This window comes from Brachionichthys hirsutus, chromosome 9 (assembly GCF_040956055.1).
Source record: "Brachionichthys hirsutus isolate HB-005 chromosome 9, CSIRO-AGI_Bhir_v1, whole genome shotgun sequence".
In the NCBI taxonomy this organism is placed as follows: Eukaryota; Metazoa; Chordata; class Actinopteri; order Lophiiformes; family Brachionichthyidae; genus Brachionichthys; species Brachionichthys hirsutus.
The window spans coordinates 4,303,659-4,318,460 of NC_090905.1; the positions used below are offsets into that span (position 1 = coordinate 4,303,659).

Sequence of the window (14,802 nt, forward strand, 5' to 3'; positions counted from 1 at the left end):
TCGCGCTGGACAACCCACGCGTGTCATTTTCAGGAATGTCACCGAAAGGTCAACGGCGCGGTCGGCCTTGTCATAGTGTTGAATAAACAGGTGAAGGTGCTCCGTTTAGCGGACAAAACATCTGCGATCCCGCAGCGGATAATATACAATGACCGCTCCTACCTACCGGTCGTTCGTTCCGCCCCTTTCCTCTGCAACGGTGATGGATGAACAGCAGGGGGCGCAAGTGGAAAGGTATACCGGTGTCCAAGACATCAAAGCGGGAATACCACGTCAAAGTTGTGGAATGCCACTTGGGATGTATGTTTTCCTGTCATACACATATAAAATTGTGGATGATTTATGTACGAAGGACTTTCAACGGAAACAAGCCCGCAAGGGCTTTTTTGAAATGCTCCTCTTAGACCGGATGTTTGACGTTATTTGTACTGTAATACATGCTACTGTGTGACTGTACTTGTACTCTAACATTCTATCTAATAAATATATTCATCATCATCAAATATGCATAATTGCATATTTTGAAAATTCTCAAATATAAAACAAAACATTGTAATTTATGTAAGTTATTTATTGCCATTCATTGTCATTTTGCATCAGTGGTGTAATTTATTTTAGATTATTTGTTAGTTTGCACTGGCGGTGTAAAATCATTTTGTTTTTGTTTTTCTAATGTTACGTTGAATCAATTGAGAAATTTAATTTAATATTGGTTTCATTTTTATTTGTATCGTTAAATTTGTATTGTTAAATGTCGATGATTTATGTACTAAGGACTTTCAACGGAAACAAGACCGCAAGGGCTTTTTTGAAATGCTCCTCTCAGACAGGATGTTTGACTTTATTTGTACTGTAATACATGCTACTGTGTGACTGTACTTGTACTCTAACATTCTATCTAATAAATATATTCATCATCATCATTACTTACTACTCTCAAAATTCTTTAATCCCAATCATAATCTTTGATCTGCTGCAAAAACATGATGCACTGCCTGCCAGACATCAGCTTCAGGCAGCGTTCCAGACAAATCTTAGCGCCTTCAGTATGTCCAAAGGCCTCCAAGTTGTGGAATATTTCTGCATTTATGGGCTGCAGCTTCCTCCTCCTTCAAATTCCACCAGAACTGTTCTGCAGGATTCCAGTCAATCGACTGTGACTGCAACTCTAGAACGATACAGAGCATAGAAAGCCAAGCCTTGGTGGACTTGTTGGACAATGATGCAATGATTTCTTTGAAAGGAGAATAAAATGTAGGATTTTAGTCAGATTTTTATTGCCCCACAATAACGATTTCTTTTTGCAGGTAGGCATCAAACACATCTTGACACATTCATGTCTCATCGTTGCGTGTTGCCAACTTCGCTCCTTCCCTGCATTTTCTGAACTTTTTCGCAGGTTTTCATGGATCATAGATCGTTTCTAAGATTTAATTATCCAGCCAGTCACTTCCACAAATCCCACTGCCCCCCGCCCCCCCATCCACTTTTCCTCTAAAACATGTGAACAAAAGTCAACATGTGATTTGGTTTTAAAGCATAACTTGTAAAAGGAAGTAAAATCAGGAACGGTTGTCAGACAGGCAGTTCAGACAGAATTGTCTTCTGGACCACAGCCGTGAAGTGAAAATCCGGTCCAGTCTTAAACTCTTTTTTTTTTTATATATAAATAAAAACCAATAAAACGACTTCAAAGATTTGCTACTTTCATTTTGGCTGATGTGTCTCTCTACCAAACACAATCACACTTCTGGGGTTTTTTTTTTTTTTTTGCTGCACCTCCCTTAACCCAAGAGACATGAAGCGTCTGTGACATTTCTCAGAAACCCAACCGAGTGACGTGAAGACAGACCGAGTACATCGCCTCTCACACGTTAAAGAATGAGGCCTCCAGACTTTCCACTCGACCTCATGGAAACTTTCACACTCTGGCGCTCACTACATGGATCTATGGTGTTTATCTTCCTCACAGCAGTCAGGACAGGTACGACTAAATATGAGAATCCTTCACGTTGGGTTTGAAGTTTACGTTGAGTTTGAGCTTGCATTGATTGATTGATTTATTGTTTTTCCTCTCTTAATTTAAAAAGCTATTGAGCCCCTTTGAGTAACTCTTCCGTACGATCCACAGAGTAAAGCTATTGTGAAGTGCACTGTGTGCCGTTATGTATAGATTATATACACCACTATAATGTGCTTTATTTTGAGCCGAGTGCCCTTAGATTATCTAAGAAAACCGTATCATATTCCAAAAACGTCAGGGTGAACCGCTGCTCATATCTTCTCCATTAGCACAGGGCTGTAATATGCATCCAAGTTTAAACAGGGTCTCTGAGGATGCAGGCGTAGATGCATTATATTTTTACATGGCCTGGCTATACATCTTTAACAATTGAATTGTTTCTTCTATTTCTATATTTATAATAGCCAGCCCAATGCCGGGCTCTTGTGGTGTTGCCGGCAGTGCTCCGTTAGACGCGCTCCAGCTGCTAAGTGGTGTTTCGTATCTCCGTGTCCAGAAGCGGTTTAAGAAAGGTAAAATGATCCTCATTTATTACAAAACACAACAAAAGTATAATCAATAAAACACGCGCATCTGGGCAAAACAATCCCACCACAGCGGTCAAAACCTATATGCCCTTCCGGGTCAACACCTGTTCACCGCCTGATTGGCCCTGCCTTATATACCCCACATGGCCGCAGTGCCACACAGTGCACAAAATAGGAAACGCACTCCATCGGTTGCATTTGGCTTCTACACACCGGCCCCTAATTGGCATGGTACCACACATGGCAATTCTCAACATTTCATAAAATACAACAAATATTGAATCATCACAACAATAACTAGACCTCATACACCAGACACAGTTTGGAAATTGGTCTCTCCTCTGGCTGACATCGTTCCAGTGTCCAGCTCATCATTCCCATCCCTAACAGGAAGCACTGACAGCATGGTGCGACCTCTGCCGGCCCCTGTATGTCCATAAGTCGTATGAAAGACTGAGGTGGGTTCTGGTGATTCCAGTCCATCTTCTAAAGCAGTGGTCTGTCGATCTATGTGCAACACAGTCGGATGATATTGATTACAGATCTCACATTGCAATCTTGCTTCACAATTACGGCTGACATGGCCTCGATGAAGGCATCCAAAACACACTCTCCCTTTCCTCAATATGAACACTTTGTCTGTGTGTCTCTTCTCCTTAAACTGCTGACAGTTTTCCAATGCATGTTCCATAGAGCAGCAAACACAGCTTTCGTTCTCCTTGATTGGGCGTGACGGCTTAACTTCGTTGTGAGAGCCCATAGCGGTCACTGTGCTGGCGACCACATGCCCCTTCTCTCTATGGCTGGGTTGTGACTTTGGCTGGTTTAATGTTGTATTAGAGCTGTATTCTTGCAGATCTCCAAAAAAGGGATCTGAACGGATCCTCACATGACGCTCCATGAATCCCACCAGATCATTAAGTCTAGCTCTGTGGCCAGTAGACTCCATGATGTCATGAGCCCTGCTCTGCCAGCGTTCTTTCATCCTATACGGGAGCTTTGCAAGGATTGCCCTCATATTCACAGGCATGTCCAGTTCCTGCACATATTCCAGCTCCTCCATGATGTTGCAGCAGCCACGCAGAAATAGTGCGTAGCTCTGAAGTGCCCTGGTGTCGTCTGCTCTTATAGTCTGCCATGACAAAGCCTTGCTGATGTATGCAGTAGCTGTTTTGTAAGGATTTCCAAATTGATCTTGCAGTAGAGCCTTGGCCACCACGTAGCCACGATCTGGGTCCATATGTTGACAACTCCGCACCAGTTCGAGAGGCGGGCCTCTGGTGAATTGCTCCAAATAGTACAAACAGTCTGCTGCGGTTGCTTTACTTTCCACTCCTTGCTCAAATGTTTTTATAAAGGTCCTGTAATGCAAGGGATCGCCGTCAAAGATTGGAATGTCTCTTGGTGGGAGCGTCATTGACTGCTGCTGGTTCATTGAAGCTGCTATAATCTCAGTTTGTCTGCTCATGATCGTTAGAAGGTCTCCAGGTGTCTGCATAGCGGTGAGTGACTGACGTGTTTCATTTTCTGTAAATCGATCATTTGTTTCCATCCTGTTTCTATTGCATTGCAATCGGTGGTGCTGTTGCCTTGTGTTTGATGTGTTCCGTTGCTTTGGTCTCACATCTACTGGTTTGATTTCCAGTTTGTCATCACTTTGAGGCATGAACTCTTGAGCAGAGGGGTGTAACATCTGTTCATAGTTTGTTCCACCTTTGTTGCATATACCCTTCGTATTTGAGTATGCTTGTGACTGACACTTTTCTTCGGCACCATAAATTTCCAACCTTGCTTCAGATGCCGCCAGTTCAGCCTCCAAATCAAGCATCTCCTTTCTTCTTCTCAATTTTGCTTCCTCTTCTTCAATAACATGTCGCTCCTTCAATATTTTAACTCGAGCCAAAACTGCAGCTCTATCTGCTGCTGCCTGTAATCTAGCAGATGAAGCACTAGACGTGTAGCTCCTTTGACTGCTTCTGCTACTTATATTTGACATGCTATCTTCAGGAGAGAGTTCATCATTGGTAAGTTGTTCATTTCCAGTATTTGTGTCCACGTCCAAAGCACACGCCTCCATGGTTCGTATCGCAAAGCCAGATTCAGCTCAGGTGAGCGCAACGGAAAGTAGGTCAATGAGTCACGTGATCCAGCGCAACGCTTCGATGCGTAAAAACGCGCTCAATGTTCACCAATGCGTTGGATTTAACATGCGCACACAATTAGGCCTTTGATGGTGGAGCGCTACACGTACCTCCGTTGGGCGCCTTTACTGTAAATCCGAGCGATGGTCTTCAGCGCTCCGGTCCAGCTCCGCAGTCCAATCGGGCAGGTTTTGACAGTATAATAGCCAGCCCAATGCTGGGCTATTGTGGTGTTGCCGGCAGTGCTCGGTTAGACGCGCTCCAGCGGCTAAGTCGTGTTTCGCCTCTCCGTGTCCAAACAGGGAGAGTCCAGAAGCGGTTTAAGAAAGGTAAAATGATCCTCATTTATTACAAAACACAACAAAAGTATAATCAATAAAACACACGCATCTGGGCAAAACAATCCCACCACAGCGGTCAAAACCTATATGCCCTTCCGGGTCAACACCTGTTCACCGCCTGATTGGCCCTGCCTTATATACCCCACATGGCCGCAGTGCCACACAGTGCACAAAATAGGAAACGCACTCCATCGGTTGCATTTGGCTTCTACAATATTATTATTATTATTATTTTATTTTTATTTTTTACAATTTGGCTGTTGTAGCATTTCAATTTTTCTCAGAAGTCTTTTTCCACTTAATGTTATTTTTGTTAATGAAACGAGTGAAACAGAAACGATAACCGTTTTTTTAACACTTTTACATTATAACACTTGACTGACTTTGTTTGGGGTTTAACCTCATGGCTGATCATATCAAGACTGTATGCAGCAAATCTGCATTTTGTGGTTTCTACTATGAGCTAGAATTTGCACAGCATTGCTTTGTGCTTTCTCATTGAACAGGCAGCCCTGCAGTTTTATCTAAACCACATGTGTCAAACTCAAGGCCCGCGGTCCAAATGTGGCCCTCCAAGTTATTTTAGTGGCCCCCGAGAGCTGTGTGCAGACATTTGTTTTCGTAAAATGCTGCATCTGTCACACATGTTCTTAACAGCCCTCATTTGTTGGTTGTTCTGCAGTTCTGCCCCTCTCAACTGTGACAAAAGAGTTTTGAACAAAGTTAATGCCATAACTTGTGTTGGATGATATTTTTCTTTATTTTTCATTTAATATTATTTACTTGAATAAGTTTGATTATTGATCGATGGAGTAGTGTGGTTTTCTTAACCTGATCAATTGAAAGGATTCTTGATAATAACAGCAATAATCTATCCATATATTTTTACAACTATACAACTATACAATTGAATATGCAATGTTTGTAACTTAAGTAGTGAACTGATCAAATGGAAATATTCAGCAGCATGGCAATAAAAATAGCAACACGCTGCAGTCAGGAAATTAATAATCTGCTGGCGGTGACTATTGAAAGTTATTAGAACTTTTTTGTTTTTTCCAGCATGTGCTGAAATGTTGGCGCTCAGGATCAGCACTGGACAGCTCCATAGGTAGTCGGCTATATATGTAGTTGTAAATAAAACATTTTTTTATTATTTAACAGCATGTTAAGGAGTAGTTACATTTATTTTACATTAAATGACATTGCATTTAATTTCATTTTTTACTGTGTTACGGTTTACATTTGGCCTTTGGAGGGCAAACTTAATGCTAATGTGGCCCTTGATATCCAAAGTGATATCTGATTGAGATTCAGTGCCTGTTAGACTGATGGATTGAACTTTGTCAGAATGAAATGTTTGATAATTTGAGACTCAGGTCATACAAAATGTTTCGCAGTGCAAATTCAATACAATTGGGAAAACCAAATGGATATAATAAGTAGTGGATTCTAGTAATAAAACAACAACAAAAAAGTGCACAAAACCTGCTGAAGTTATTGCCATTTAAAAAAATCTTAAAATTAAAGCTTGGTCATTTTAAAAATGACTTCTTCCAAGGGTCGTCATGTGAGGCTCCAAGCAGCCCTCAATGCTTTAGAAGAAAGAACAGTGAAACGTCTTACATCTGTGAATGGACCACGGGGGCGACGGAGACAAACGGGACATATGACCTGTACATCTCGTGAGTATTGATTAGAGTTTGAGCCGCAATGTTTTTTAAAATAGTGATATCTAGACAAAGTAAAATAGTAGGTGGTAAATGTGCTGCATCTGTAAACTGTATAACGTTTCCAGTGATAGGTTAATAAACATTTCCTGCCGAAACCTTTTTTTGGAGGGGCAATGCTTCTAAAAGGATGCTAGATAGAATAGATAGAATATTCTGTTTATCTTTGTGTAAGAGACAATGTGGAGAATTAGATTGTGTTATAAGGGAAATCATTTGGGGGAAGTAAAACGGTTAAGGATCACCTTCATTCTACTCTGGAGAACTGTGACAGTTTCTGCCAATATTTATCCTCAGTAAAAAAAAATGGAAGCACATCAAAGAGACCTCATGTGAGCTGCTGCAAGAAGAACTTTCAATCCACGAAGAAGTTTCCATTTGGGTGGAAGCTATCGTAGGAAACACCAGCTGCAGCTCCACCAGGAGCTCTGTTGTACTCAAACACACAGGTACTGATCCGCCTCTCATTTGAGCCGGCAACACGAGAGATTGCATTGTGTAACCAAGTTCATTTGGAACGCATCAATGACTAGTTTCAATTTTTTGCTGTTTCCGTAGAGGTAGTACAAGACTATCTTGTAAAACAAATGTGAAAACGCGGAAAAATAACTTTTCTTTTATTCAACAGTGAAATACGACGCTCCAAAAAATATTACAATGTCCTGGTTGAACACGAACCTCACCCTGAGCTGGACAGCAGCAGAGGATCATCCAGCTTTAGCAGAGGTTCGACTCCGACCGTATGAACACCCCACAGAATCATGGGAGAATGTGAGTCCAATTTTAGGACCAAATTTCAATGTGTATTTGACTGTAATTCTGCCTGAATTAACATTTTTAATATGTTACCTGCACTGCTGTTGCAGAGAATCATGAACACGACCGATGATGGTTTAAATTGTGAGTATAGTCTGATGTTGTTCTTTTAAAGATGATGATGATGTAAATCTTAAAAGAAGTTGGAAGCAAGTTTCATTTTCAGAGACTGGGGACATAAGAAACTAATTTAAGAGGCTTTATAATGGGAATGCGTTTTATGTCGGTTCATTGCTAGCTGAGGTAATTTTATGAAACATAGTGACAATGGGAAAATAATTTTGAGGGGAAAAAAACAGCAGCTGTGAAATCAAAATATGACTTTTCTCTTGATTGTGTTAATTTCTGAACAGACCAGGTGATTGTTGTGAATCTATTGAAGCACACAGCGTACCAGGTTCAAATCAGACATCGGTCTAATCAGGCACGAAACCCACTGTGGAGCAACTGGTCACGCGTTCTGATTGTTCCTGCAGGTAAGTTATTGCTGAGCTCTTTGACCTTGTAAAATTAAAACAACGTGTCCTTTCTTTGTCTCTTTTTTGCCTTTGGAGACTATAAACTATAAACACGTGCACCTTCACAGAAAATGATTCATATTCTCAACATAAATTGTCTTTACACTATTTTTTGTGTGATTTTGATGTAGAGCTGGAACAAAAACTCAACGTATCCATAACAACAAGACTTTTAAATGGCACTCGAAAGGTAACACTAAGGTGGACGGTAAGTCAGGGCAGGGAATCGTTCAAGCTTGTAGGTTTGGATTAGAGAAACACACATTTAAAAGTTACTGCTTTTCAGTAACACACGTTGGATTTGTCACATATTGTGCAATAATCTGCTAAAATGTTTACTGGCATTACAATTACAACTGAACTGGATTCAACAGCAGTGTGTTTTATTTTATTCTATTATATGATTCTGCCCTCACCAAAATTCAGTTATCATAAAAGAGCTTATATACTGCACCTAGTATATAATATTTTACTTATTTCCCAGACACTGTAAGTGGGCATCTGTCTATGTGTGCAAAGAACAGGTGACTCATCCATTTTTACTTCTGTATTCGCATGCAGGTTTGTTACTGACCAGATTGCACCAGTCATGTTGGTTGCAGCCATTACCCTTTCCAGCTGTTTCAGTTTTCATCTATCCTTGTCTGAACTGAGCTTTTCTGCTCCTCAGCCGATTCCACATGCAGCAGCGGTCACAAAAGTGAGGTTCATCCTGAGGGACACGCAGTCTTCTCAAGGATGTCCTTGTAATAAAATGAAAATTCGCACCGATGCAAATGAATACACCACTTATATCTCGCACTCTGCCGCCAACATCACTATTAAAGCCAAAAATGCAGCAGGATATTCCCCCCCAGCAATCAAATCAATACAGGCTGAACCCGTCGCAGGTTTAGAGCGTACGTATGAGCTCGTGTGAGTCATATATCAGGTGTATTTATCTTTAATTATGTCCTAAAAGTTGCTTTTCCCCTTCTCCCCTGTTCAGGTTGTGACAAAACTCTACTGGGTGAAAAGTTAAAGAAGACAACTTGTCTCGAGTTCTACGAGCTTCAAGATCGAGGCTTAATGACAGAAAATGTTATCACTCTACCAGGAAGGAAGAACAAGAACGACAGGCAGAAAATCAGAAAAAGTATTTTCTATTTTAGTAAAAAGTTTATTTTTATGCACCCTTCAAAACTGATCAGTGACCTAATTTTACACCAAAGTGAATTGATGGGAAACAATATAGTATATTTATATAAAATAGGTCACACAATGTTGGAAGTTCCAATAAATTTTGTATGACCAAAAACACATCTGGCAACATTAGAGTCGTGCTGTTTCTTTTGCAGCTGTGAAGATCTTCACTCGTTACCTTTACCTGGAACATGGCTGTAATGGTGAGAAACCCCAGACGGTTCAGAAGTGCCTCTTTTACCTTAAAGAGGGTGGTAGGTGTCTTTAAGATGGATTTTAAATCATTAATACACACAAATACATTGTTATCAAGCCATCACCGTCATCTTACAGCTGTAATGTTTAAGGCTTAAAATGGCTTAAAATGTAACCAGAAAGTGTCGAAATCAGATGTTTTACTTGACCATTCTTCTTCAGTTGACTTTGTGGCTCTTCTTCTTCTTCTTCTTCAGTTCCAGTCAGAGCGCCTCGGGACTTCATTGCATTTGGTGAAACCTACAATTCTGTTAATCTTTCTTGGAAAGCAATTCCCACTGAGGACCAGCGAGGTTTCCACACACACTACAGCCTCTGCAGTGTGAAAATCAGCCCAGAGCAGGAGATGAGAAGTGATTTTTTTAATTTTATTTACTTGCTTTAAAAAAATCGACACTTGATTTTCACATAGGGTGCATGTGTACAGGCACAGATGTCAGATTACGATGTCCACACATCTAATTTCAACAGCGTGCCGCAACATATCCGCCTCACTGCTCAATCACCGTCTGGAAAACTTGACTTCCGGGGCAAAATATAACATCAGCCTTGCAGTAGCGACACAAGTGGGAGAAGGACCGAGCGCCAACGAAATTATAAACACGCCACAGAAGTCTTTGAATGGTATGTTACCTAATTAATACTGACAATAAATAAATTCGTTTTTTAAGTGTTAAATAACATAAACGTTATATCAGTTTTTTTGCATTTCTCAACTAATTTCTCCATATCTTAACCCCCCCCCCCCCTAAAATTAGCGGCGTTATTCATTCTGAGCTTTTTGTTCGTGCTCTTCTTTATATCAACACCATGCATCTGGATCTTGAGGAGGTACATATTCAACATTTTGAGATGATACTAAAGTATTCATGTGTAACACAACCCTTAATGGTTTAATAAGGTAGCATATCTTTCTTAAATTCAATGTTTGACCTGTTTTATATAATAGTGGCTTTAAGGAGTTTTTGTTATGTATTTTGTTTTTTTAATCTGTAATTTTTTCATTTGGTTAAATTGCTCCTTTTCAACATTTTCTGTTTTCACAGGATCAAAACAAAAGTCTTGCCTCCTGTGCCGAAACCTGTTATTCCAAATTTCAACCCTTTTATGCAAGAGAGTGAGGTAAGAGATTCTAGAACCAACTGACAGCAGCCCATCCTGAAACTCTGCCAGCTGGACCTTTAGCCATTTATGGACTGTAACAGTTTACAGCAATGTCTCGGCTTGTGGAGAGAGATTATTTATCTGAGTTGACTCTGAAAATGTAATAATTTATGCATATTTAAGTCATTCATGCTATACCAGAAGATCAAGCACAGGAGTGAAAGACACATATGTACATTTTAAATTAAAACTGTACAGTATTGGAAATAATATTTAATCAGAAAGACAGTTGCGAGACTCAGATTTTTTCTCAGGGAAGTAGCTGAAATGGAGGAAAGTCCCTCATGACTGTGTCGGTGGAGAAGCATGTACTGTCTATCCGTCTGTCCAGATATTCTCATGACAGCATATTCTTTAAAACTCAGTGTTGTAGCATTGCCACTCTGAAACGTACTGACCTTTACGACTCATTTATGATATTTAGCATTTTTTGTTGTGTTTGTTTGAGTTTTGATGTTCTAGCAACATTTATTTTTTTTACTTTCAAATAATTCTATGTGACATATCGCAGTCAACGAGGATCACATTCAAGATCTTGAATCCGTCTGTCCTCTGCTAATGTGGCAGGGTGAACTGGAGAGAACAGAGAACGTGGATGAGGTGACACTGCACCAGCTACATCTAGAGCACGACTCGGTCTCAGCGGAGGCAGAGGAAACCACCGTTTTTGGAAGAGAGTGGGACGGTGGCACAGATGAGCAACTGAACCCTGGATCTACCCACCAGGCGCTGAGGGGCTTGAGAGAGGGAGCAGATACTGATCTGGAACAGGTGGACAATGAGATCGCCATGCTGATTTACAGGAATGGTTTGCTATTTGATGTGAGGCCAGACTCTCCTTAAAGTTGATTCAAGTGACAGTTTTACTGCACAATTTGCACAAGCATATAACAAGGGTTGATTCTTATATGTTTTAAATAAAAATAAAAAAACATGCTGTTTATATACTGTTGCACAAATGAATCAACAGAATATCAGTGAAATATTTATTCAGTTTTTATGTTCACTTCTGCCTGTGAGTCTTACAAAAGCATGACAGGATTGAATGCAGGAGAGCTGAGCCTTCACAATATTTATCAATGCACGCTGTCAATAAAAGCTGTGGAAGGACTGTCAGGATTTTGGAAAAGTTTTATGTGCAGTTGCAATTACATTTCTTCTCTGGACAGTCTGTCCACCACCTCGGTGACAGGCTAATCCCTAAACTGAAATATTTATTCACAATTAGCAAAGAAACCAAAAAAGCAGTTCGCTGTTAAAATCCTGGGACTGTATTTCAAATTAAAACAAGGGACTAATGCAAATTGTTGTTGTGTTACTTTTTATTTTCTATTTTGATGCATTGTTACATTTACTTCACCCTTCATAGATAAGATTTTCAACAGTGACTTGCTTTAAATAAAAAAATGTCAGTCTCACAGTGCTGTTCGCATCAGTATAGCAACTACAGATTAAACTCAATTATAATCGAACCAAAAAACATATTCCTCAGCTTTGGGCTCCAACAAAAAAAATATATGTGCTACATTTGCGACATTATTCAACAATTACAGCAATAACATCTCTAATATAAAGCCCATTCTTTGTATATTTAAGCTGTGGTGTAACCCATAAGCCTGAGAATGCAAAAAGTGTATCTAGATTTTAAGTAGCACAGTGAATGTCAAGAGGTGAACATGTGACAGGAAGGCAAAAAAACGTTATGCAATGTCAGGTGCTAGTTTACTCATTGCCAAAGACGCGTCTGTGGTGTTTCAAATCGACCTTGTTCAAAGTGCAACGTGTGCTGTTGACTTGTGAGAAGCAATGATGGACCACAAGCGCTTCTCACCACACTACTCTTTCACTGCACCCCCCCTTCCTAAAATCATTCGGCTGTGACCTGCATGAAGAATCAACTAAATATGTAATCCATGGTTGACATACGACAGATCACCGCATCAAAATTCAAATGCACCATCCGACCACAAATATGCAGGCTACCGAGAGACGAGGAAGAAGATAGATAGACGAGAGATGTGGTGAAGACAATACTATGAGCAGATACCACAGTGTTTTATCTGTGTGTAATTTAAGAAGAGTAAAATGCATTAACATGCAATATAGTGTTTGAACATTTGTTGTTATTATATTATATAACTGTTCAATGCTACCATATAATTTGGCCTCACATTCACCCACACCCACACCCCAGTGGGCGACTGCTGCCTTGCAAGATGCTGCCACACCCACTGGCAGCAATTTGGGGTTCAGCGTCTTGCCCAAGGACACTTCGACATGTGAACAGTCAGAGCCGGGATTCAAACCGCTGACCTACTTATCACTGAACAACCCGCTCTTCCAACTGAGCCACAGCCGCCAAAAAGCCTCCATTATGAGAAAATGGGAAAATTTAGATATTTTTTTTATCCAGATGGGTATCCGGATCTGAATGGGATCTAAGTTTTTATTCAAGATCCTTCCAGCAGTTTTTCCGTAATCAGGCTAAATAAATTAAAAAACAAAGACAAACAAGCTCCGTCAACAACATAACCTCCTTGTCGGAGGTAATTAAAACTCGTGACTCAATCCATTGTCTTTTTTTTGTGTTTGTTAACAATTACAAGCATGTAGGATCCTGAAATCTAGGGTTTAGGGGCCAAACAATCCGAAAGGAACAAAGAGCCAATAAAGAACAATATATATATTTACCGTGGCTTTATTTAAGCTGGTTTAACAGTAAACATCTCCACATTTCTGTGTGAACAACACTGAACGTGACACAGACTCATGACCAATGCTCATGTTACAAATATATCACACTTCATTGAAACATTTTTTTTTTTAATTGTGTAGGTTTTCTCTCATGACTTTTCTCAAAGCAGTCTTTACATTTAGCTCGTGCATCACGTAGTTTCGCTCTTATTTGACATAACTGACAACAACATACTCTGTGCCACATGGATCGGTCTCCAAAACAGCCTGAGTTCTCTTGGGAAAGTCCAGGAGGCTGTAGACCAGAGTGGGTGCAGGCATGTTCTCAGTGTTCTGAAACAACAAACTGAGTCAAGCTGACATATTCAGTGAGGGGGGGGGGGGGGGGGGGTAAGTGTGTTCTTACTTGTACTGTAGGGTTGGAGCTTTGTTGCTGTGGATGTTGTGGTTTGTCTGTAAGTGAAATAACACAAGGAGTGATGGAAGCTTCTGGAACGCTTGCAGGTTTTCATGTTACAGTTGGAGCAGTTCCATTACCCTGATTTGATTGGCATTATCTTTTGGGAGGGTATGGTCAGAAAAAAAAACTTGCATTTGAATCTTCATTCAGAAATGCATGGCATGTTGTGTGGGACTTCAAACAGAACCTTCTTCCTACTCAAGTAGGCCACTCAAGTGAAAGTGCATTGATAGCAAGTTGTTCCTTTTTTTCCACCAGTCCGGCTGTGACAGATGACGCGCTTAAATTTGCATGCATTAATAAAGGACCTATTTTCAAAAACTGTGAATCCATTTATCAAAAGGATGGAAAACATGCAGTTGGGATTTTTGAAATACCGGTACTCGTTTTTTTTTTTTTCCTCCGAAGAATAACAATTACTTTCTTATATTCACTCTGTTGATTTGGAAACTTTAAAGAATACTTCTGACTATAGCCTAAAACTAGAAGTGTGAGTGGGTTTAAATGGATCCCAGTGATTACATGCATACATTACTAGATTATAATTTCCTAAATGAGCATGTCAAATGTTAAGAGTTTAACTAAGATTTTTTTTTTTTAATCAATAGAATACGGCATGGGAAAATTGACAGAATGTATTAACCTTAAATATGTTGCTGTTGTGTAAGGATTTTTTTACAAACGTCACAGGTAAAATAAAAAATAAATAAAAACAATCCATAGAAGAGTATAATTTCTTCCTACTTTTGCCACCTTTGTTCCTCACTAGAATCCAGATGAAGCACAGACATGCAGGAACCAACAGCAGCACGGGTGAAACGGCAGCAGCTATCATCGCGTGAGAGAAAGTCACACCATCTTCTGTTGTTGGGATCACATGCTGCAAACGAGGAACTGCAGGAGGAAATGGCATTGAAAAAGAAAACATTTCTTATGTTATATACTTCATTG

At 40.0% G+C, this 14,802-nt stretch overlaps 1 protein-coding gene across 1 annotated transcript; it reads left to right on the forward strand.

Annotated features, from left to right (window-relative positions):
• Positions 1 to 148: 148 nt before the first annotated feature.
• On the forward strand, positions 149 to 12,001 carry il12rb1 (interleukin 12 receptor subunit beta 1). Its single transcript, XM_068743489.1, has 14 exons — positions 149 to 234; positions 7,060 to 7,211; positions 7,391 to 7,533; positions 7,629 to 7,662; positions 7,932 to 8,054; positions 8,228 to 8,286; positions 8,767 to 8,995; positions 9,085 to 9,231; positions 9,434 to 9,532; positions 9,731 to 9,886; positions 10,005 to 10,157; positions 10,292 to 10,364; positions 10,580 to 10,655; positions 11,265 to 12,001. Exons 1-14 carry the CDS (start codon positions 149 to 151, stop codon positions 11,538 to 11,540), a joined length of 1,806 nt encoding a protein of 601 aa, XP_068599590.1. The 3' UTR covers positions 11,541 to 12,001.
• Positions 12,002 to 14,802: the final 2,801 nt, after the last annotated feature.

Coding starts and splice junctions, on each gene's coding strand:
- il12rb1 (XM_068743489.1), top strand. CDS start 149: ATGACCGCTCCTACCTACCGGTCGTTCGTTCCGCCCCTTTCCTCTGCA. Junction 7,534..7,628: donor CCACAGAATCATGGGAGAAT/GTGAGTCCAATT, acceptor CTGCTGTTGCAG/AGAATCATGAACACGACCGA. Junction 8,287..8,766: donor TTTTAAATGGCACTCGAAAG/GTAACACTAAGG, acceptor TCTGCTCCTCAG/CCGATTCCACATGCAGCAGC.